This window comes from Globicephala melas, chromosome 1 (assembly GCF_963455315.2).
Source record: "Globicephala melas chromosome 1, mGloMel1.2, whole genome shotgun sequence".
NCBI lineage: Eukaryota > Metazoa > Chordata > Mammalia > Artiodactyla > Delphinidae > Globicephala > Globicephala melas.
Window position 1 is genome coordinate 74,509,267 of NC_083314.1, and position 22,767 is coordinate 74,532,033.

At 58.7% G+C, this 22,767-nt stretch overlaps 1 protein-coding gene across 9 annotated transcripts; it reads right to left on the reverse strand.

The window, feature by feature from the left end:
* Nucleotides 1-610: 610 nt before the first annotated feature.
* Nucleotides 611-22,019, reverse strand: PEAR1 (platelet endothelial aggregation receptor 1). 9 transcript variants are annotated; one of them, XM_060297806.1, is made up of 25 exons: nucleotides 21,932-22,019; nucleotides 21,411-21,851; nucleotides 14,247-14,298; nucleotides 13,527-13,657; nucleotides 11,718-11,827; nucleotides 10,915-11,019; nucleotides 10,460-10,560; nucleotides 9,590-9,682; nucleotides 9,062-9,305; nucleotides 8,180-8,300; nucleotides 7,845-7,981; nucleotides 7,539-7,751; nucleotides 7,080-7,254; nucleotides 6,873-6,993; nucleotides 5,965-6,128; nucleotides 5,770-5,872; nucleotides 5,494-5,640; nucleotides 5,155-5,280; nucleotides 4,099-4,227; nucleotides 3,854-3,982; nucleotides 3,437-3,649; nucleotides 2,862-3,200; nucleotides 2,614-2,688; nucleotides 2,267-2,515; nucleotides 611-1,783 (listed from the first exon to the last, which is right to left on the reverse strand). In XM_060297806.1, exons 5-25 carry the CDS (start codon nucleotides 11,816-11,818, stop codon nucleotides 1,632-1,634), a joined length of 3,237 nt encoding a protein of 1,078 aa, XP_060153789.1. In that variant the 5' UTR covers nucleotides 11,819-11,827; nucleotides 13,527-13,657; nucleotides 14,247-14,298; nucleotides 21,411-21,851; nucleotides 21,932-22,019; the 3' UTR covers nucleotides 611-1,631. The 9 variants fall into 9 exon arrangements, with proteins under 9 accessions (XP_060153789.1, XP_060153776.1, XP_060153770.1 ...); XM_060297793.1 differs by having other exon boundaries at nucleotides 11,718-11,893; XM_060297787.1 differs by having other exon boundaries at nucleotides 11,718-12,661.
* Between the last annotated feature and the right edge of the window lie 748 nt (nucleotides 22,020-22,767).

Consider the following 22,767-nt stretch of genomic DNA (forward strand, 5'->3'; position numbering starts at 1 on the left):
GTCACCCGAGAAACTGAACCGGGGAAAGCCGGGATCCGACCCCGTGTATTAGAGATAGCGGCAGTCGGAGGAATCTAGGGAAGCAGGGTCCGGTTGGAGACAGATCCACTCTCTGGGGTCGGCCCTCCTACCCTGTAAGGAGAGGACTCCTGATGGAAAAGGCCCAGAGAGACCCACCGAGTTAGCGAGCTGGCGTGGCTCTGGGTTTGTAATCTCGACCCCATCTATGTAGCCTCCTGGAGGTCTGGGGACTTAGTTGATCCGCTAACGAGTTTAGGAGGCGGGTCACGCTTCCAAGAAATCTTGGATTCAAAGTCCTCAGGTAGCCTAGACCCTACCGGGCCCCCATCAGAGTATACTCTCTCCCCTCTGCTTTCCGGGCTCCAGCCTCCCCACTCCAGTCTGTTCCCCTCCCCGACCGTCACTCCCAGACCTTCCCACCATGGAGCTTTTGTGCTGTTCCCCTGTAGAAACGCCACCCTTTGGGGAAGACTCTGACCTATGCGGTCTTTCAGCTCTCAGAGCACCAGTTTGCCCAGCTATCTTAGCACTTGCCAGCACTTACCACTGGTACTTTTAACTCACTCAGCCACTCAGCCTTTGGGGGAACATTTATTGAGTGCCTACCATGTGCCAAGGGGAGCCAGTGTTGAACATAAACACAGGATTCCTGCTTTCAGGGAACTTAAGAGTCTGGTGGGGGAGGCAGAGATTAATCAAATAATCACACTAAAAAGCAACACATTACAGAGGTGCCTGGCACCCTGTAGGCCTTCTACAGGTAACTGGTGCATGAACACATCAGTAATCAGTGCTGTGAAAGAGAACATGGGGTGTGAGGGACAAGCAGGAGTTAACAGGTGAGTGGGGGAGGAAGAGCATTCCAGATGTGCCAAGTCCCTGTAGTAGGAAGACGTGTGGCTGATAGGAGGACGTAGAGGCCAGTGTGACTGGGGCAGAGTGATAGGGAACACAGTTCAGAGTGAGGCTGAAGAGACAGGCAGGCCAGGCCGGCAAAGCCTTTAAGGCTTTGGACAATTTTGACTGTAGCCCAAGGGCCATGGGGCACCCACGGAGACTTTCAGGCAGGGGTAACCTAACCAGCTTGTATTTTGAAGCAGTTGGTTGGCGGGAGTACCAAATGAATGCAGGGAGGCCAGTCACGCTATTTCTAGAGTTAACTGGGTTTGGGCTGCCTCTCCACTATATAGTGAGTGCCCCAAGGCAGGATCAGTGCCTGGTACGCCTCTGAAAACACGCATGCACGCACACACAGAGCCTAGCCCGGGAGTGCACAGAAAAGTTACCCAATATACACTTCTTACAGCAATCTGAAATCAGAGTTATCCAGCAACATTCAACCCACCAGTTTATGTATACAGGGCCCTGGGGGCCTTGGGGAGCAATGGGTTGGGGAAAAGGAACACAGGTTTCCTGCTGACCAGTGTTTCCCATGGTAGAACCTGGGACCCAGGCTCCCATCTCCTCTCCATTCACTTCCTCTATTAAACATGTTCATGTTCACGGCCGGCCAGTCCTCTCCCTGCTCCTGGCAGGGTACAGCAGGCTCTGTCCTCAGCCTTGAGCAGCAAAGAACCGGTGTGCTGACCTCTGCACACCATCTTGGCTCCTCAACGGTCCTGGCGCCGAAGTGGGGGTGACGGGGGATGCCGTACTGGAGGCAAGTCATAGTGTCCAGGTATGTGGCTGTTCTTGGGTGAGTCATAGTGGCCAGGAGGCAGGCCCGGAGGCAGAGACGGCTGGGAACCCACAGAGTCTCGGTCTGGAGACAGAGAGGGATGAAGATGAGAAGGAGGTGGCTCCTCCCCCTTCCCACCACTCTCCTCCCCTCTCCACCCTCTTCTGCCGGAAGACGGATGCGTAGTGCCTGGCTATAGGCCAGTTTGTGCAGCTCCTCAGCCGCCAGTGGGGGAGGCCATCTCGACCTGCCCACCTCACAGGATAGGAAGATGCTCTGTCATCTGCCTTGTTCCCACCTTTTCTGGGTATCAAGTCTACAACTCAGGTGCTGTAAAGCCACCATTTCAAATCCTCAGCCCTCTGAGGGAGGTACCGCCACCTACAGGCTCGAAGAGGCAGTGTGACTTCCCAAACGTCATGCCTGGTTTGAGCCCAAGTCTGACGCCCAAAGGCCTTGCTCTTGCTGCCACTTCATGCCCACTCCGCATTCCCGCCCTCTGTCCCTTCTCTTCTCCCACCTCCCCTGTCCCTGTTCTCTCTGCCCCAGTGGAGAAGGAAGGCTCACCATGGGTCAGGGGGCTGGGCTGCTCATAGGTGCCACTGTCTCTCTCTGGCTGGGGGTGTCGCCGCCTCTGGCTGTCCCGGAGTTGGGGCGGCTGCCTGGGGGGAGACCCTGAGGGAGGGCCTTTCATCTCCATGTAGCTGCTCTCCCGGGGGCTCCCTAGAAGACTGGGCAGGTCCCGGATGGTGGCGTAGGGGTTCTCACTGCTCAGGGAAGCCACGCTGGCCCCCAGCCCCTCTTCAGAGATGGGCCCTAAAGATAGGGGAAAGAAATCAGGCTCAGTGGAGGCACTGGCCCCTAAACCCCAGCGCAGCTCCCTCCGTCGCTCCCCCGCCCTGCCCTGCCCTCACCTTTACTGTAGAAGGGGCCTGGGCCATTCCTGTTGCTGTAGCTACAGCTGTAGCTTCGGTCCAGGCGGCTGTTACCTGAGGAGGAGAAAGCAACCTGCAATTAGGCCCCTGGTCCCCTGCCCAAGGTCCCACCTCCTCTAGAACTGGGGCCCAGAATCCCCTTCCACAGACACACGCACTCAGATGAAGCAGGACGCTGGGCTGTACACATCCCCCCTCACCAGAGGCCTTGGGCCCCAGGCTCCTACCCCTGTCCAGAGGCCCTGGAGGGGGCTGCCGGCGGTGCTTCCAGTCAGCAGGCAGTGTGGCGTGGTTGTTATCATGCCCGTGGGCTCCACCTGGCCGCTCGGGGGCCTGGAGGCTGGCAAAGAGCTGACTGCCTGGGACCTGGCAGGGGAGGGGTGGGACAGGGAGAGCGACGTGCGCGGCTGGAGCTTTCCGGAGGACCGGGCTGTGCCCACAGGGCATCCACAGTGCAGCCCCACCCCCAACACTGACCTTGTTAGGGGGCGGGGGGTTAGGTGAGCACTGAGACAGGGTGTGGTAGCTGGGGTTGGAGTAGTAGTGACTGTAGCTCGGAGGGACATCTGCACAAACAGACACAGTTGCAGGGTGACCTGCCCGGTCAGAGACAAGCCTGGGCCCAAGACAGTCATTCTGTTCCAGGAGATCCGTAATCAGCCTCTCTGACCTCTCTCACTCTCTCCATCTCCCCGCTTCCCACCTACAAGGTCCAGGGAGGGATGCAGGAGCCCCGCACCCCATCTGCCCTGTACCTGAGAGCCAGCCACTCATGTGCGTCCCCGCCCCCAGGCCAGCTCACCTGGCATGACGTACTCAGAGCCGTCCAGCCGCCCGCTGCTGTAGGCCACTGCCAGGTGCTGGTGCGCTTTGCCTTTTTGCCAATGGCGGTAGCCAATGAACAGCGCCACCAGGGCCACCACCAGGGATCCCAGCACTGCAATGCCAATCACTGCCCCGAGTGAGTTATAGGCCACTGGAGAGGTAGGCATCATGGTGAATGGCTCCTGGCTTCCTGTGGGGGACGGGGTGGTCACTCAGGACAGTGTCTTGGCCCTACTGGTGAGCTGGGGATGCATGCGTGGGAGAGGCCCCAGTAGGGGGGCAGGGTGATACAAGGGTACCACCTAGCAGAGACCTGGGCATGTACCTGGGTCCTGGTTCCCTGGGCACAGTGCGGGGCGGGGTGGGGGTAGGGAGGGGCTAGATGAGAACTCACCAATCCTGCAGGGGGCGCCACTGTGCCCTGGGGGACACACACAGGCCCCAGTCTCTGGGTGGCACCTCTCTCCGGGACCGCACTGGCATGGTTGGGAACAATTGGCACCGAACACCCCTGGAGAGCAGCCTGTTTAGAGAGCGGAGGAGGCAGGCGGGGATCAGAGGGGCCAGGGAACAGCAGTCCCCTCCTCAGGCTAGGGCTGACTTGGAGGCAGGGGCATGGAGTTCCCCTTCTGCTGGTACCTTCCAAGCAGAGATGTCCGGTCCGGCCTGGGGGGCAGAAACAACTCCCATGCTGGGGGTGGCAGGTCCCGCCATGGCGACACTGGCAGAGCTGGGCACAGTTGGCCCCCCAGTGTCCTAGAGGGCACGCTGCAGGAGACAAGTTTGGAGCCTGTCTGGTGGGCAGGGCCAGCCCCTCCTGAGTGAATTCTCAGCCCCCAGCATCACTGAACTCTTCAGCTCAGCTTTGGTCTCCCCAGGGGCACCAAGGCTTTGAACCGTATCTACACGCTGATGACTCACAAATGCTTATCCGCAGCCCTGTGTCTTGCCTGAACTCCAGACCCACGTGCCCAGCTGCCTGCTTAACTTCTGCACTTGCCTATCTGATAGACTTTCAAAATAACGTGACCAGGGCCAGACAACCAAAGGCTTCCAAACTATCCTATATTGCTTAGCTCTAGACCTTTTTTTTTTAACATAAGAGAGAAATAAGTGTCTACACTATTCAAGGTATAATTTTTGTGTATCTGACACTAGCAAAAAATCTAATAGTAGTTACAGAATTCTATGGAAAAGCTCTTGTCCAAGATTACTTCCCTCTACCCTGCCCATCTTTTTCATGGTAATGGCTTCTCATTTCCCCTTTTCAAAATTTGTTTGACTCAGTTTTCTGGACTAATCTTTTCCATGATGTCCTTCTTATATTTATGTGGGAAAGAGGCCATGTATAAATAAGTAAAAATAAGTTGGCAATCCAAAAGAAAAAAAGAACATGTCCAAAACTGAGCTTATGATTTTCCCCGCCCCCGTACAAACACTGCTTTTCTCAGGCCTCCCGTGCAGAAAGGCAGGGAATTTTTTTCCCTGACCTGTTCATTGCTGCATCCTGAGCACCTAGAACAATACCCAGCATGTAGGTGATGCCCAATAAATTTTTGTTTATAGTGTTTATATAAATGGCTGAATCAAGGTGGGTTCGGAGGCTTTTATACCCAGGAGCAGGGGAAAGGAAGCCTCTGGTCCTCAGCCCACCCCCTCATGCACACATGCTCAGACACAGGAGCCACCACCTACTTTGGGAGCAGTCAGGGCCTGTCCAGCCAGCCATGCAGTAGCAGGTCCCATTCGAAGGGTGGCAGGAGGAGTGGTTAGCACACTTGCAGGGCACACAGCGTTTGCCGTAGCGGCCGGGCTGACAGGCTGGGGGAAAGGGGCTCGTGGTGACCAGGGGCAGGGGCCAACCCTCAGTCAGCCCGTGACCCCACTCTCTCCCTCCCTCCTTCCCACTGCAGCAACCGGCCCAAAGACTGGAGTCAGCACAAGAGACCAAGAGGGGTAGAGTGGGAGCTTCAGGCATCTGACACTACACTGCACATTACTGCTGGCAGGCAGGGGGAGGGGAGGGAGCCTCACATCTCTGGCAGGAGGGGCCTCGGAATCCAGGTGCACACACACAATTGCCATTCTCAGGGATGCAGGTGCCCCCATTCTTGCAGGTGCAGGTGTTGCTACAGTTGGTTCCCCAGAAGCCCTCAGGGCAGGGCAGGTGGCAGCGGGTACCTGTGAGAGGGGTAGGATGAGACTGGCCTGTGGCCCCCCTTCCGTAGGGTTTCTTCTGAACACATGTCCTGTGGGATGCACCCCCCAACTCCACAGTAAGCCCGGGGCCTGGACACCCAGAACGCTCACCTGTCCAGCCAGCTTGGCATTGGCAGTGTCCGTGAACAGGGTCACAGCCATCAGAATGGTCACAGTCACAGCGGCTGGCACAGCCTTCACCAAACATCCCCTTCTTGGAGAGGGAGTGGAGGGTAGGATAGGCCAGTCAGTTGGGGGGTGCTGTGCCCTTCCCTCCCCCAGGAAGGCAGACTGTTGTGCACTTACCAGGCAGGGGAACTGGCAGTGGGTCCCGTGCCACCCAGGGGTACAGGTACAGGCTCCAGTTTGGGGGCTGCAGGCTGCCTCGTGGGCACACTGGCAGCTGGCATTGCAACCAAAGCCCCAGGTTCCAGGCGGGCAGGGCACGGAGCAGTTACCATGCTGCCAACCTGGAAGAGGGGACTTGCAAGTAGGCATGGGGACCTGGCTCCCCTCCTGAGCCAGCACACACTGGGCATTGGCTCTGCCAGGCTCTGCACTATGAGCTGGGGCTGGGGGTGGGGATGCCCATGGCCGCATAGGAGACAAACATAGAAACTGTTGGATGTTGGACAGAAGGTTGAAAGACCGCAGGGGATGCACCACCACCTTCTGGGTCTTGGTTGCCTCTTCTGCAAAATGAAGGAGGGTGGCAGCAAACCCAAATGCTTACAGAGGCCCCAACAGGTAACTAAATGAGTTCTCCAGATCATGTGTAAGACAACAGGGAGGAGTGGGGACTGGAGACTGGACTTTTGTTAAATATGATAGAGAGCTAGTCAAACAAAACATATCTGTGTCCGAATCTAGCCTAAAGGTTGCCAACGTGCCACCCCTGGTAGATCTCCGAGGCCCTTGCTGGAGCTGCCATTCTGTGATTCTGTATGTCTGAGGATGAGGAATGATCTGCAAAGAGGTACCTCTGGCCTGGGCCTTTAAGAACAATTGGGATTTTTGTGGTTGAAAAAAAGCAAAGCGGATATTCCAGGAAGGAAGTAGCCTGGCTACTTTCCCAGCAGTCCAGCTGCTGACCAGTGCCTCCACCCTTACCCTGCAGCCTCTCCCCTACCCTTGGCCTGCCTCTACCCTTGGTCTCTCCCTTCTTCGCATGGCCCCGCCCCCAAATCCCCTTCCGGGAGATCCCAACCCGTTACCTTCCTTGCAGACGCAGGTGCCGTCGATGGGCGAGCAGGCGATGGCGTTTTCGCAGGAGCAGCGTGCGGAGCAGTTGACTCCATAGGTGTCAGGGGGACAGAGGCTAGCGCAGTGCGGGCCCTGAGAGCGGGCGGGAGCACCAGTGAGAGGAGCGGACGGGCTTCCGGGCCTCTCCGGCACCTCCCTCGCGGCGGAGCGCGCCTCACCGTGTAGCCGGGCGCGCACCGGCAGAGGCCGCTGTCGGGCTGGCAGACGCCGCCGTGCAGGCAGAGGCAGTGCTCCTGGCAGCCGGGCCCGTGCGTGTCCTGCGGGCAGCTCTCGTTGCAGTGGAGGCCCGCCCAGCCCGGCAGGCAAGAGCACTCCCCGCTCATCGGGTGGCAGCTGCGGGCGGAGGCGGGGGCGCGGAGCGGTCTGAGGCCGGGTCCGCAGGTCGACTTCCCCGCCCCCTCCGCGTGGTGGGAGCCGAGCATCGCCGAATTGAGGGGGACATCGGGGAGGCTCGGTGCTGTTCCGAGAGCGGTCTCTCCCCGTCCCCGAGGCCCCTCCCCTTTCCCTTCTGTGAGATCTGCCCCGCCCTAGGTCCTTTTTGTGACTCCGGTGGCTTCAGCACCGAAGGCCTCTCCCATTGGCCTCCAGACCCCTTGACCGCAGTGCCCGCGGCCTACTTGAGACTGTGTTCCGGGTCGCAGGTGCAGGGCATCTGGCAGCTGAGGCCGTAGAGGCCGTCGGGGCAGAGACGTTCGGCGCAGCGGTCCCCAGTGAAGCCGTGTTCGCACAGACACGCGCCGTTGGCCGGGAAGCAGCGGGCGCCCGTGGCGCAGTCGCAAGTCTCAGCACAGTCCTGCCCGAAGCGGCCCACGGGGCACTCCTCACGGCACCTGGGCACCTCGCAGGAGTGAGCCTGGCCACGCCGCCCGCCGCCGCCCCCGGCCCACCCCAGGCCACTCCCACCCCAAGCCAACACCACTCACCGGTCCCCTGTGTATCCCGGAGCGCAGCGACACTGCCCGGTGAACCGGTCGCAGAGGCCGCCGTTGTGACAGCGACATTCCTGGGAGCAGTTGGGTCCATAGGAGCCCTCGGGGCAGGGCAGGGAACAGATGGTGCCCTGTGGGGGTGAGAGGTCGGCAGAGCCCCAGGAGCCCAGCCCTCTCCCCATGGCCACAGGACCCGTCAATACCCCTACACCCCAAACCCTCAAACCTCTCCAGGGCCCACACAGCCTAACCCCCTCACACACATCCTCCTGGGAGCCCTACAGAGAACCGCCCACAGAATTCATACCCACAGGCCCCGCCCTGCATACCATCCAGCCAGGTGGGCAGCTGCAGGAGCCCCGAGAGGCCTGGAAGACACCCCCATTTTGGCAAGGAGGGGTGCTGGGGCAGAAGAAGCCAACACTGTCCTGTGAACAGGACACCTCGCAGCTGTTGGGCAGAGGGGGTGAGGTCAGTATGTAGACAAGCAGTACCTGCTTCCCCCTTTGCCTCCAAGGGCTGGTCAACCACAAACAGGCCGTCCCCAGGAGGAAGGCCCGACCCCAGGGCTCAGTGAGTCTCACCCCCGCTTCCCTGTTGGGTACTGCCGGGATCAAAAAACAAACGTGTCCAGGACTGGAAATGGCAGGGACACCCAGCCCCATCAGGAGGGGTAGAGCGAAGAGCCATGGGTGGCGTGTGCTCTCCACGCACCCTCTGCTCCACCTCTACCTTTGCTCATGCTCGTCCCTCTGGGGGCAACACGTCTGCCTGCCCTGGTTTTCTATCCTGAGGGCTCAACGCCAGAGCTCCTCCATGAAGCTGGATCTTTGATCTCCAGCTAGATGCACATTCTCCCTCCTGTGACTCCCCAGCTCTCCCTGCACCCTGCCTTGCAGTAGGGTTCTCTGCGTCCCTATCTCAGCCCCAATTTGGGACGTGCTTTCGCTCACACGCTAGTTCATGTTATCTTCACAGCAACCCTCCTAGGTGGACAATACTGCTCCCATTTTACAGACCGGAAACAAACACGTGAAGAGCCAATGATTTGCTCAAGGTTGCTCAACCAGCGAGCAGCAAAGCTGGGACCAGGATCTGGGCCTCTTGACTCCAACCCCACGTTTGGGATGCTGAGTCCCCTTGTGTCCCCACGTATGCCCGTGCATCCTGTGTCTGCGATCCCGTTAGTGTGTGTTCCTCCTGTTACACACCTGGGCCCGGTTCTCTCTGGGGGGCAGAGGCAGGCTCCGGTCTGTGGGTCACAGGGTGCCCCATGGCACTGGCAGCTGAACTGGCAGGCAGGGCCATAGCGGCCAGGGGAGCAGGGCCGAAAGCAGTGTGGAGGCTGCAGCCCAGAGGGACAGGAACATGCCCCACTCTTGGGGTCACAGGAGCTGCTGTTGCCGCAGTTGCAGGGCTTGTCACACTGTGGCCCCCAAACTCCCAGGGCACAAGCTGTGGGATGGGAGAGCGGAAGGGGGTCAGCAGGGGTCTTGCCCCTACCCAGCCTCCAGTTAGTCCCCGTCTCTGTGTCCTGGCCCCCACACATGCCCCCATGCCCGGCTTTGGCCCCTCCCCCTGTACCACACCTCCAGAAAAGGCTGCTGGCTGCAGTGGGACTCTGCTGGGTGATCGCCCTGGGGGCCTAAGCACCTGTGCCCTGGTAGGGAGGGTGTGCCCAAGGCTTCTGCATCCCTGGAGGCACAAGGGGTCATGCCCTGCCGTCACCAGCCACTCACCACTGGAGCAGTCGTCGCCCCGCCAGTCTTGCACACACTGGCACTGATTGGGTGCCACGCAGCGGCCATGAACACACTCTCGAGCACAAAGCGCTGGGGCAGAGATGGGGTGGGGTGTGTGTGAGAAGATGCTTCCACCCCTGCCGTACCCACCTGTTATTCTCTGAAGCCTAACCCCAGCTTCCTCCCACACCAGGGACCTGGAGTTCGCCAAGCAGCAGTTCTGCCTCTAAGATGCAAAGAGACTGAGAGTAAAGCAACTCAGGTCAGAGCGTGTCAAGACCTCAGGATTCCGGACTCCCGAGCTCCTTTCTGTGAAATTCTGGAAGCACCTTGTTGGGAAACGGGCAGGCGGGGTTCCTCACATAGGGACCAGACATGGATGCTGTCCAGAGAGAGGGTAGGGGCTGGGCTGGGAGCTCAGGCTGGGCAGGGGTCTCTGTAGGGGCTGGTGACGGTCCAAGGCTGAGAGAAGGAGAGAGACAGAGCGGGCTCTGCTCTGGGGGTTTCAGGGTGCTGGGGGCGGGGGACAGGAGAGACTGGACGGCGACAGGTCGAGACAGATAGCAACAGAGAGACAGGGACAGGAAGAGTCAGAGAGAGTGCCAGACACCGAGTCCTGAGACACAGTGACAGAGAGATACAGGCAGCCCAGAGACAGAGATGCAGAGCCAGAGACTGCTGAGGGACATGGAGAGAGAGGGTGGGAGAGACATAGGGACAGCTAGAGACAGACGTATGAAGTGGCAGCTTTGTCCCTAGAGACAACAGGGCCAGCGGAGGGCAGAGGAGTAGCCCCACCCTGATGAGGGCAGGGAAGGACTAGGTGGCCTAGGCTCCACTCATTCCACAGCCCCACCCAGGACTCACGGACACAGGCTCCGCTGCTCTCATAGAAGCCCCGGCAGCACTGCAGGCGCATTCGGTGCTCCGTCTTCACCACCTGGCGGTACACGGTCCGGTAGACAACCCTGGGGGAGACCCGGAGGTGGCCCTCAGTCCTCCCTGCCGAGGCCCCGGCTTCCAACCTTCCACGGTGCGGCACTGGGGGAGGCCTGGGGCACTGCCCAACACTCTGAGCTGGGGTAGCATAGAACATTCCCTCCTTGCCTCCCATCCGGCCACACACGTGCACACCATACACCTTACCTGCACACCCCAAACACACATACCCCACACACAACATGCCTTGAGTGCCCCGAGGCCAGATGCTCCCTCCGAACTCTAAAGGTTCTGAGAAAAGAATGGGGGTACAGAGGGGCAAGGCCCGGGCCGAGGCAGCTCCACTGGCACCCATCTGCCGATGGAGGGGGATGGGCACTCACGTGGGCCGGGGGCAGGTGTGCGGGCTCTCCCAGGGCCGGTCACAGGGCTCCGAGGGGAGCAGGCTGAAGGGGCGGGAGTGTGACTCCTTGGTTGTGGTGGTGAAGCTGTAAGACAGGGAACGGAGTCGGGGCCCAGGGCAGGGAGAGAGGCCTGAGCTGGCAGAGCGGAGCGGGAGGTGGGGGGGCGCGGGGGGTGGCGAGGGCTTGGCCACAGTGGGGAATATTTAGGCTTGCTCCCCCGAGCCTAGGATGGACCCCCCCATCTGTCCAGCTTCAATCTGGAGGGATCCTCCCAGAGTTGGAATATTCCTGGGAATATTCCATTCCAGCCCTCCATTCCCCGCTGCCTCCTTCTCCCTATGTGGGGAAATTGAGCTAGAACTGACTCCTGGGCCCAGCTGATGGAGATGGGTTGAAGCGCTTCTGGCCAAATCTTGCCCTGGGCCTTGTTGCCCAGCCCTGTCCCCTGGGCTCTCCCTGGGCCAGCCCCTCTGCTTGTCCCATAGTGAATGGCTCCTACCCTGTGCTCTGTCCTGCAGCTAGCCTCGCACAGGGACCAAGGGATGGGGATAAAGAAAGGACAGGGTCACAGCTGAGATGGAGACAGACAAGATCAAGATGGGGATGGAATCAGAGGCATCCCATCTAGGGGAGCAGAGAGAGTAGAGGCAGAAATAGGAGGGAAGTGAGGGCTGGAGAAAGGGAAGGAGGCAAGGGAGGGAACTGGAAAGAGGAGCCCCAGTGGGGAGAATGGGGAGCTGGGGGCTTGCAGCCCTCAAGGCACAGTAGGGGCCCTCTCTCACCTTTCCCAGAAGCTGCAGGTGTTGGGGTCCTTGGGGTTGAGGGTTCCAGCCAGCCCCAGGCCCAGGGCCAGGAGAAAGAGGGCACGCAGAGGTGATGACATTGCTGAGGCCTGTGACAGGGCCAGGTGTGGAGCAGGTGAGGGGCACTGCAGCCACAAACCTGGAGGGCCAAGTCTCTGCAGAGACCAAGTAGGGGTGGCAGAAGAGATGAGGCTTTGGTCCTCTGGCCCGGGCTTCCCAGGCTCCAGGTCTGATTCCTGACCAGGTGGAGCACGGCCATGCCTCTGAGACTTTCTCACACGGTTTCCTCTGTCTGGACGTCCTCCCCCTCATTCTTCACTTGAAGCACGTCCTCCCCCCAATTCTTCACTTTAAGCACTCACCTTTCAAGGTCTAGCCCAAGTGTCACCCCTCTTTCCCTGCCCTGCTTCCCGATCCACACTGGCAGACTGCCCCCACCCATCCCTTCCGGGACCCCCAGCACCATTCACCCACACACCACTGTTCTAGTGCCTGTTCCCTGACCATGACCTCTAGAGGCAGGGACCTGTGCCTGAATTCCCAATCCCCAGCACAGCCCCTACCCAGGGCACTTTGATATTATACCAAGGTGTGAAATTGGAGCCGATGAAGGGAAGTTATAAGGGAAGCCAACTTGGGTCAGTCAGAGGAAGAACTTTCCAACGGTCAAAGCAGTTCTGTGATGGAATCAGCGACCTCAGGTGGTGAGCTCCCCATCACTGGATGTAGGCAGGCAGAGGCCAAAACCACCCTGATGCTGTTAGGGGCTTCCTGCTTTATGGGGTGGGAGTAGGGCTAGGTCCAGGTGACCTTGAAGGAGGCCCCTCCCCACCACTGGTGCGCTGGCACGGCCCATACTGACTTCTGAGAGCCAGTCATGACTTCTCTTCCCAACTCCTTGTTCAGTGCTGTCACAGTAGTAGCTTGAAACCAAGCACGGGGGTGGAAATCAGCAAACATCACAAATCAGGGCCATCCCCCCACCCAGCCCCCCACCGAAGCCGGTTGCTAAAGCTTTGCCAGCATACCTCTGCACCCAGCTCTAGGTGCTATCACCCAGGGGGTCCCCAGCCTGGCCTCAGACTTCAGAAGCCGCCACCTCCCTGTGACCACCCACCAGCCATCTGGAAATGGGCTCCTCCCCCCTCCTCCACCCCTGGCCTCGCCCAGTGGGTGGGAAGCAGGTCAGGACCTCAGAGGAGTCTCCTTCTGGCTCCTGAGCTCAGGAGCTGCAGAGGCCCTTGAGCACCCGCCGCCCCCCACCCCGCCAGTTTCAGATTCTCTGTTAACTTGCCCCGGCTCGGCTCCCTCCTCTACGCCGCCCTGAGGCGTCCACATCTGCTTATAATTTTCCCCGAGAAGAGAGAAAGGTCGTGGTAGCTGGCCCCTTAGCCCCCTGAGTATCTCTGGAATGCCTGCCTCCAGGCCCCACCCCAGGCCTTCCACCCACACACTCCCAGGGTCCCAGCGGGCCGCTCTCACCTCCCATCAGGGCAGTGCTCAGAGGGAAGCTCCCTAACCTAACCGCACCCCACTGCTGCGTTCTGCCCAACCAGTAAACCCTCCAGCCTGCTCCCCACCCTCTCAGCGGCTGGGCTGGCCCACCTCTCCTCGGCTCCCTCCCACCCACTGCAAATTTCTACCCACCACCCCACTCCTGTCTTGCAAAGCAGCAAGGCCTGCCCATGACTCTGGTTAGTGGCCCCATCACAGCTCCACCAGGGCAGATCTCCACCTGTAGTCTTTTTTGTGTCCCTCCCATCCATCCTCAGTCCCCAGGTAACTCACCAGCCCTCTATGGCATCCTGGGGCCTGAGAAACTCAGGTGAGCCAGGGGCAGGGCGACAGGGCCCTTGGGCCCCAGGGCCTGAGGAGCCCAGAGAGTGTCCTGGGGGATCCCGGTGCTCATGATATGCAGCCTGAAAACAGGAAACAGAGCCTGGCTAGAATGTGTGTATGTGGGGAGGGCAGCAGGCAGCATGATCATGGGCGGAGCATGGGGTGGCTCTGTCCTCCCACCACCCTGAACTTGGAAGGTAGGATGTGGGGGAGGGTGGGGAGTTGTGGGGGAGGGATGCAGCCTGGCCTCAGGGAGCCAGGCCACAGTCAGGAGTGCCCTTCAGCCCTTCATAGTCTGGCCCTTCCACCCACACAACCCCCAGCTTCCCCCCCAACAGTTGGCTCCCTCTCCCAACATCCCCAGACTCTGCCCTTCACCCCAGCCCTGCTCTGGTCACCTTCCCAGGCCCACCCTGTCTGATCCCAGCTGACCTTCTCCCCACTTCTCCCTCGAGTGTGCATGGCAGCAAGCCCATGGACAGGACCCCAAGCCCCCCACGTATCTCCCCCTCTTCATCCCTCAGTCTGGTCCACACTCCCCTCTTCCTGCAGCCCCCTGGCATGCGGGTCCTGTCCTCCAATTGGAGCTCAATCTGTCTGGATACAGGGTCCTCACCCTTGTCCCTGGGCGAGCCTCATCTCCAGCCACGCAGGGACCCCCAGACTTACCTGGGCCTGGATCTGTCCCCGGAGCTCGAGGCTGCGGTGACACAGACAAGACCTGCAGCAGGAAGGCCCTGATGAGGCGCAAAGGGGAGGGGCTGTCCTTCCTCTCACCTACAGCAGCCCCCTCCCACCAGCCACCTCCTCTTAACCAACTTCTGGAGGAAATGGTTCCCCCCGGGGGACTTTGAGGGGGACCTCGAGATGGGCAGGGGAGCATGCGGAGGGCCTGACCCTAATCCCAGGGGGTTGACTCTAATAACTAGAGGGGTGGGGAGATTCTCTTTTCCCAAGGGCTTCAGGGTAGGACTGGAGAGCAGAGAAGGTCTCAGCTGGTCAGTGGAAGGGGCTGGAAGCCAGGATGGGGTCGGTGAGATCAGTGGCTGGTCCGCAGGGAGGGGAGAGATGAGATGGGGATCCTGGCAGAGAGGGGCAGGGTTTGGCCTCACCAGCCCCAGACCCCGAGGAGGGAACACAGGCCAGACCAGGAGCCCAGAGCTCCAGCCTGGCTGCCTAGGCTTGTTCCCATCTGAGCCTTTGTCCCTGAGGGGCTAGGGAACCTGAGACCCCGGCCCACCCTTCCCCAGCACCTCCAGTCCCAGCAGAACGGGGGCTATTGTGATCACACGTGCCCCTTCAAGGGGTTTAAATCAGACAACTAGTGGCCCCCCATCTGACCCCAGGGGCCCCCACTGTAGGCTCCCTTCTCCCTCTTCCTATACAGATGACCTCTGCCTTTCCCCTACTCAGCCCCCTTCCTCCGTGGCACCTCTGGATTGAGGGACCCACACACCTTCCCTCACAATTGGAAAACTAGTGCGACCCCCTATGTTGTTCACTGTGTCGGCACGGGCAGAGCGCTGAGCAATTTCTGTGGATCATTTCGTGTAAAGCTTATGTCAGCCCACTGTGGTAGGTATGATTATTCATTTTACTGATGAGGAAACAGGCAAGGAGAGCGTAAGTTCCCTGCCCAGGGCCACACAGCCGGTAATATCAGAGCTGGGATCCAAACCCAGACTGGCAGATCCATCCCTGCGGTTCCAGGCTCTCCCGAGCCCAGGCGGGAATCCCAGGGGCTTTACATCTCTTTTTAACAGCCTTGGTTATGGCGAGGGGGAGCCTGGCGGGGGGCTGGACAGGAGAAGGGGATCAGGCTGGGGGCTGCCACAAGAACGCGATCACAGGCGTGGGAACCGGGATGTGTTTACAGTCAAGAATGAGCTGACACTTCTCTCTCCTTCACCTCGAGATGCAAAGCAGCTGGGCGCCTGGCCAGGCCCCCCCCCCCAGTCCCCAGTCCCGCCTGCGCGAGCCCCCAGTATCCCTGCCCTCTCGGCCTCCAAGCCCACACAGGGCCCAACCCAGCTCGCCTCCCCTGCTCTTCTGTTCAGCCTGATTCCTCTGGTGGGGAGTCCCTCTACCCTCACTGTACTCCAATCCGAACCCTGCTAGGAGGAGGGGGATGGGTCTGGGGCCTCTGAGAGGGGAGTAGAGTTCCTAGTGGACAGGAGATGATCCATGTCTATAGAAGACAGAGAACAAGAGTGGGGCTGATGGAAGTGAGACAGCAAGAGGAACTTCCCCACCAGCTCCCTTCCAGCTGCTCTTCTCTGGGAGGCGGTATAGCAAAGGATACCCTCTGAGCTCTGCATCCCCTCCCACCTCCCCATTCAAACCTGGGTTCGAATCCCATCTCTCAGTTCCCTCATCTCTAAAATGGAGAGGACAATGGTACTTCCCTTTGTAGGACTGTTCTGCGGAGTAATAAATGAGTTGATGCAGATAAGTGTCTAGAGAGCTACATAAGAAGCTCAATGAACCATTGCAGTCTCCACGATGGCATCCTCAGCCTCACTCCTCCTGCACCTATCACACCCCTTCTCCACTCCCCTTGGCACTGTCATACTCTTTGAGTATTAATTCCAGGAAAAGCTGTTTCTTTCTTTTTTTTTCCTGAAGAACCCCCAGGATGATCCGGGAATGGGAATAGGGCCTTAGATGCTGACAGAGAGAAAGGAAGTGAGGAGGGGAGGGGACTAGGCTCCCCAGAGAACCTGATCCCCCAGAACGATGGGCTGCCCGCCAGGTATGCCTTCAAGCCAAAGGCGGTTGATGAGGCAGGACGCCTGGATTCTACTTCCCCCCAGCCCTCAGCCTGAGCACCAACTCCAGCTTCTTGCTTGTTTCCACTGGTGCCTCCTCTCTGTCTCCCTCTCCCCCACTTCCCATCTTGGAGGCCAAAGTTTCTAGTACTTAAAAGCTGTACGGCCTCCAGCATGTCACTTGAGCCCTGTGAGCCTCCATTTCCTCATCTGTAAAATGGGAGAATAACACCCCATATCTCCCAGGGTTCAGTGGGGGTTGGAACTGTTGGTTCCAATGACCATCCTGGAACTGAGCCTCAGACCAGAGGCTGCTCAGTGGACATGTGTCAATGCAAAAACAGAATCCTCCAAGTTCTAGGCTCTCTGCCTCTTTCTTTTTGCCTTTTGTCTTGCTCTTCGTCAGAAACTCTCTGCTTTCTGTCTTTTTTTTCTTCCTCCATCAGTTTCTTGGTCTCTTCTTCCTCTCTCCTTCCTTTTCTATATCAAGGCTACCACGTACAGTTGTGCAGTATGTTCACTGCACTAGGGAAGCCACCTTCAGGTATGGAGTGTAGGCTGAACTCCAGCCATGATCCACAAATCGAGCCCTGTGTCTTAGCTTGGTGCCAAGGTTGCCTCGCCCTGTAGCTCTCTTGTCTTTCAGGATCTCCCCTGTCTCTGTGTCTGTTCTCTGTGCCCTTTCCTAACCTCTCTTTGCCATGGAGACAGGATCACTTAGTCCTTCCCACTCAGCAGTGTGATCCTGAGTCCAAAGATTTCCCTTCCCTCCCCGTACAGGGATGCCCTCTAACCCAGCTCCGCCAGCAGCCTAGACGTCTCTGCTCCACGTGCCACTCAGAACACCCGTGTACACGCTTGTACACACACACACAGAGCCCCTCCTACATCCAGCCAAGCCAGGCCTTCGGCACGCCAGGCATGTCTGCCGGATGGAGGGACAGGAAGCCTGCATGTGCTCCAGAGGCTGGGCGGGGAGGGAGCAGGGGTGAGGGGCCGGCCTTGTGTTCTCTGTGGCTCAGGAAACAGAAGCTAGAGGGTCCTCAGCCCGACCTGTTTACTCATCAGGAAATAGAGAAACTGCAGGGATTCTGATTCACCAAACATTCAGCACGTGCCTACTGGAAGCTAGAGCCAGTCCGGACCCTCACCACCACCCACAGGTGGAGTGGTTGTTATCCCTCTCCATTTCACAGGAGAGACCATGGAGGGTCTCGGGTAAAAAGACTTGCCCAAGGCCAACTGGTCGGCAGAGGCAACAGCAGGATTAGAATCTGCTTCAAAGAACAAAGCAGTGGCGGGTGGGAGGTAAGCCCTGGGGTGACACAGGCCAGGGAGCAGCTCCCCCTGCTGACTGCCACCCCCAGATACTGTTGGAAAGCGCAGCTCTGCTCTGGCCACTGCCTCCCTCTAATGCCTCCGTGGCTCCCCACAGTGCAGGAAAGGGCGCCCGGGGCCCAGGTGGCCAGCCTCTGCTCCCATCACACTGGACATGCCTCTCACCGCATGGCCACCTCTGCCCAGGCCACTCCTGGAATGCCCAGGTCCTATCCATCCTTCTAGGCCAGTCTCCTCCAGGAAGCCCCCTCAGTGGCTCTGCACCTCACCTGTTCCTCCCTTTCCTTGGACCTTTCTCCAGTCTCTTAGCACACTCACCACGGACCCCTGTGGCCCAAAGGACCCCAGTTCTTCCCTGAGGCCGGCTCCATACTGGACATAGACCAGTCCCCGAGAGGCCCAACACTTCCCCAAACTCTAGCCGAAGGCACCAGTGTCCCTCCTCTGGGGGCAGGTGGGACTAACCCAGGTCAAGTCAGGAGTTCACAGGCCCGGGAGCACCTCAAGTCTGATGGACGGATGAGGTAATGTACCCCATCTTGTGACTGCCAGCTTGTGAGTCTGGTTTCCCTACCAGGCTGGGACAGCCTCCAATTCCATTCTTGTCCCAGGCGCTATTAGGGGGCTGCTTACCCCCCAGGTGTTCCCTCAAGGTTCCCATCCCGTGGTCATTATATTTTTATTAAGGTCTGTCTTCCCCACTGGAATGGAGCACCGTGGGGTCAGGGTACTTCTCTGCCTGCCTGACCACTGTGTCCCCAGCACTGGCCAGCACCTACACACACGCATCTAGGGTTCCTGGCACCCAGTGGGCAGTAATTAAACATGGTGTGGAGTGGATGGACTGATAAACTCTAAATCCTTTCCGACCTGAGTAAGCCCAACCTTACTCTGTGGGAAACGGGACAGGGAGGGATGTTTGGAGGCTGTGGCTTGTCCCCGGCTCACCAGACAGCAGGACCTTCCTTCTAGGGCCCTCAAGACACAACACTGGTAAGTCGATGGAAGGTGGAGTTCAGAAAGAACTTCCCAACATTACACAGTAAAAGGCGTCTCCAGACCTGCTCTCCCGACCTCGGGCAGGAATTCCTCAGGGCTGGCCTCCAAGTTCCTCTGGGCTGAGTGCATGGGAGTGCAGGGCACTGAGTCACCTGGAGAGGAGGGAGTGTGCCCGCACGCAGGGCCTGAGCCCTTATCCCGAACCTCCGGCCCAGGGACTACGCCCCTCACTGCCCATCCACACACCACCTCCTACACTGACGGACTAGGCCTCAGATGCCGCTATGTGAGGTGGGGTAGGAGGCACAGGCAGGAAAGGGGACTCACGAGGCTCCATGGCCCAGCACCCACCCGGTGCCGTTTCTGGAGACCTCCCTCTGGCCATGTGTGGGTGCTCTAACACCAATTCCTACCCCTTGTTAAATGCATATTGTGAGCCAGATCCTTTCTTTTCATCCTCTCAGCAGTCCTAGAAAGTAGGTACTATTATGCCACCTGTTACGTAGATGAAGAAATCCCAGGGAGTTCCCCGGTGGTCCAGTGGTTAGGACTCAGCGCTTTTACTGCGATGGCCCAGGTTCAGTCCCTGGTAGGGGAACTAAGATTCCACAAGCCATGCAGAAAGAAAGGAAGAAGAAAGAAAGCAAGAAAGCAAGCAAGAAAGAAAGGGAAAGAGAGGGAGGGAGGGAGGAAGAAAGAAAAGAAAGGAAGGAAGGAAGAAGGAAGGAAGGAAGAAGGAAGGAAGGAAGGAAGAGAAAAAAGAAATCCCGAAGAGGTTAAGTCATTTGCCCAAGGTCACACAGCCCACCAAAGGCGGGGTGGGGATTTGGACCACGTCTATCAAGCTCCGAAGGCTGTGCTGCCCCTTTCAGTCCTTCTACCCCTGGGATTTCTCTTTGGTCTTCGGACTTCCTCCTGTTTGACCTCCTCTACCACCTTCTTGTTCTTTCTCTCAGTCTCTGCTCTGTTTTTCCAAATATGCCTCTCACTTCCCTCTGGGCCTTGTTGTTTCCAGAAGTCTCTATGCCTCTGCCTGTGTCTTCCTTGTCTGTTGGTGTCTGTCTGTCTCTCTGTATCTCTGTCTTTGTCTTTCCCTCTCTCCCCCCTCTGTCTTCTCTTGCTCCTCCTGCTGGCTTCTCCCCCATAGAGAAGCCTCTATGGTACCTCCCCCAGAACTAGTATGGACACCCTCTCCAGAGCTAGGACGGGCCCTAGGGCCCCTCTTGCATCCCGGGAGGGCTCTCTTTCAAGGTTTCCAAGGCTGCTCAAAGGAGAAGCTCCGAGCACTGTGGTGGAGGCCCTGCCTGGCTCAGGTCCCCTCTCCAGCAGAATGTGTTGGTGGGGGGAGGCAGACAGCAGCCCAGCGACCTCTATCTCTATCCAGGTTTCCGAACTGTGGATGGGACTGCCTGCAGAGCTGGTTTCCTCTTCTGGGAAAGTCTGATAGGGGATGGAAGCGGCGGCAGGGGGTGGGGGGGGTAGTGTAGAAACAGATGCCAACCCTCGGCTTCACCTCCCGTTGAAGAGAGGAAGACAGAGGGGAGTCTGGCTAACCCAGCTCCTAGGTGGCAGGGAGGGTAGCCCCAACTGCAATGGCAAGTTTAGCGGGTAGACTTTGGGAGACCTCAGAAGTGGGAGAGGCAGCAGCAGGAGACAGAGAGCTGGAGAGAGGAGAGCTGTCCCACACCCTGGCTCCCGCATGCCCACACAGAGGGACTGTATCATGGATTGGGATGGGGTGGGACTCAGACAGCTCCCCGACCCCCCAGGCCCAGCTTAGGCCAGGGTTGAGAGCTGACCCCTTGCCCAATCCTGCCTGGAGCCGAGGTCTGGCTGAGTCTGGGAGCCTGGGAAACTCGGACCAGCACAAGCTGTTCCCATCCCTGGGGACTAGGGTCACAGCCCAAGCTCGGGAGAGGCCACTCATAAAAGGCCAGAGCAGGACAGCTGAAAGTTCACTACTGGAGGCCGGAGATGGGGTGGGGGTGAGGGATGGCCTTGCTGGGGCCTGGGCTCCGGGGCCCCCCACCCTCACTCCTCCTCACACATACCAGCCCATGGGGCTTTCTGGGGATCCACATGCCTGAGGCCTTGGGCCAACTTCTTAGTCCTCAAACCGGCAAAACTATGAGCCCCAGGGACCTGTAAACCTGGGTCCCTTCCCTCCATCCTCCTCAAACGTGTCTCCTGGTGGGGAGAGAGCCAACACTGTAATAAACACTGAGCAGGCACGGTTCTAAGCAGGAGACATGTTTATGCTCATCTTAGCCTCACAGCAAGCGCATAAGGTAGGCACTATATCTTATTATTCCCCTTTTAGAAATGAGAAACTGAGACACAGAGGTGAAGTCTCTTGACCAAGATCCTACAGGTAGTAAGGAGAGGAGTCGAGATTCGAACCTGGGCAGCCTTGACTCCAATGTGGGTGCTCTTAGCACTACACATCCCGTCAGCCAAGTAGAGGGCTTCGCTCTCCAGCCCTGAAAGGGGGCCAGTGGGGTGGTGGCAGCCGCTGGACACACAAAGTCCCATACAAGGGGCTAGGAAACAGCTTCATTTGCATGTCATTTACATGCTGTTTCATTATGGATGGAAACCCCCAATCGCCTTTGGCCCCTCTCCACTGCCCCATCCCCTTCAGGTCTCTCTGTCGGTCTCTCTTTTCCCCCCCACCCAGAGGTCCCCCGGTGCAGGGTGGTCGTGGGACCAGGGGCGCGCGGTCACTCACCTGCCTCGGGACCCTATCTCGCCGTCCGCCTGGGGTGGGGACTGCCGGGGTGGGCCTGGAGGAGGACAGGGCGGGGGTCCCTGCGTGGAGTCCCAGGCCGACTGCGAGAGCGGCGGAGTGGCCGAAAGTTGTGGATCGCTGGGCGGGGAGGGGCGCGGAGGGGCGGGGGGCAGGAAGGGGGTGGGAACTCAGGCCCTAGCCAAGGCAGGAAGTTTTGACAAGGAAACCGGGAGCCGGGGGAGGGGAGATCCAGAATGCCCGGGAGGGAGGCTGTGTAGGGGTGGGACCACTGAGGCCGAGCGGCGGGGCCGACCCGACAGCCTGGATCGGGCGCAGAGAGGGGATGAGCAGGGGAGAAGAGCAGAGGCCCCGGGCCCGAGTCCCTCCTCGACTCTTCACCAGCTGTGCGGCCTTGGGGTACTCCGGCCTCAGCTTTCTTATCTGCAAAGTGGGGCGGTGCAGGGGAATCAGTGAGATCGTCTACGTCAGGCACCTTCCCACTGAGGCCCAACAACCGTTACCTTATTAAAGATACAACCCGGGGACCGACCGACAGCATCCCAGACTGGGAGAGGAGCACCGGGAAAAGGCCTCTCCGCTTCTCTGGCCGCCGGAAAGCACCCTGAGGGAGGGTGTGATCCAGGGAAGCAGTGTTCGGCGGAGTCTCCGCCTCTGCCCGCCCCCTTGGTCCAGGGCCCGGGCGCTTCTGTGCACCTCGCGCCGCAGCCTCCGCGCGGAGGCAACTCGAGCCGGGCGCCACCTCGCGGCCAACGTCCGCCTCCCCACAGCCCGCGCACCGGACCTGGGAGAAGGCGTCACTCCGGAGGCCGCCAACCTGTACCCCACCTTTCTTGGGGCACCCTTCCCTTCTCAGTCTCTGAGGAGACAGAGGCAATTTTCATAACAACTAACATTTGCCTTCATCATCGTTAGCCCTTTAGGTGCTGCTTCTTTCAATCCTTAACTCGAGACAGGTTCTATTTACATGACATTGTTCGTGTAATTAGGACATCCGTAAGCGGCAAAAGCGGGATTTGAACCAAGGTCTGTGGTCCGTCTGATTACAGGGCTCCCTCTACAAACCACCGCCCGCGACAGAGAAATCTACAATAGTTCAGGAAGAGTAAAACAGGTACATTCCTCTTTGGCGCCTTTTACAATTCAACTTTTTTGAAGTATAATTGACATAAATTTAAAAACGTACCCACTTAAAAGTGTACAGTTCGATGAGGGTCTTTTACATTTTTTAGTATAGTAAAATATAAATAATATAAGTTTTATCATTTTAAGCTTTTTTTTTTTTTTTTTTTTTTTTGCGGTACGCGGACCTCTCACTGTTGTGGCCTCTCCCGTTGCA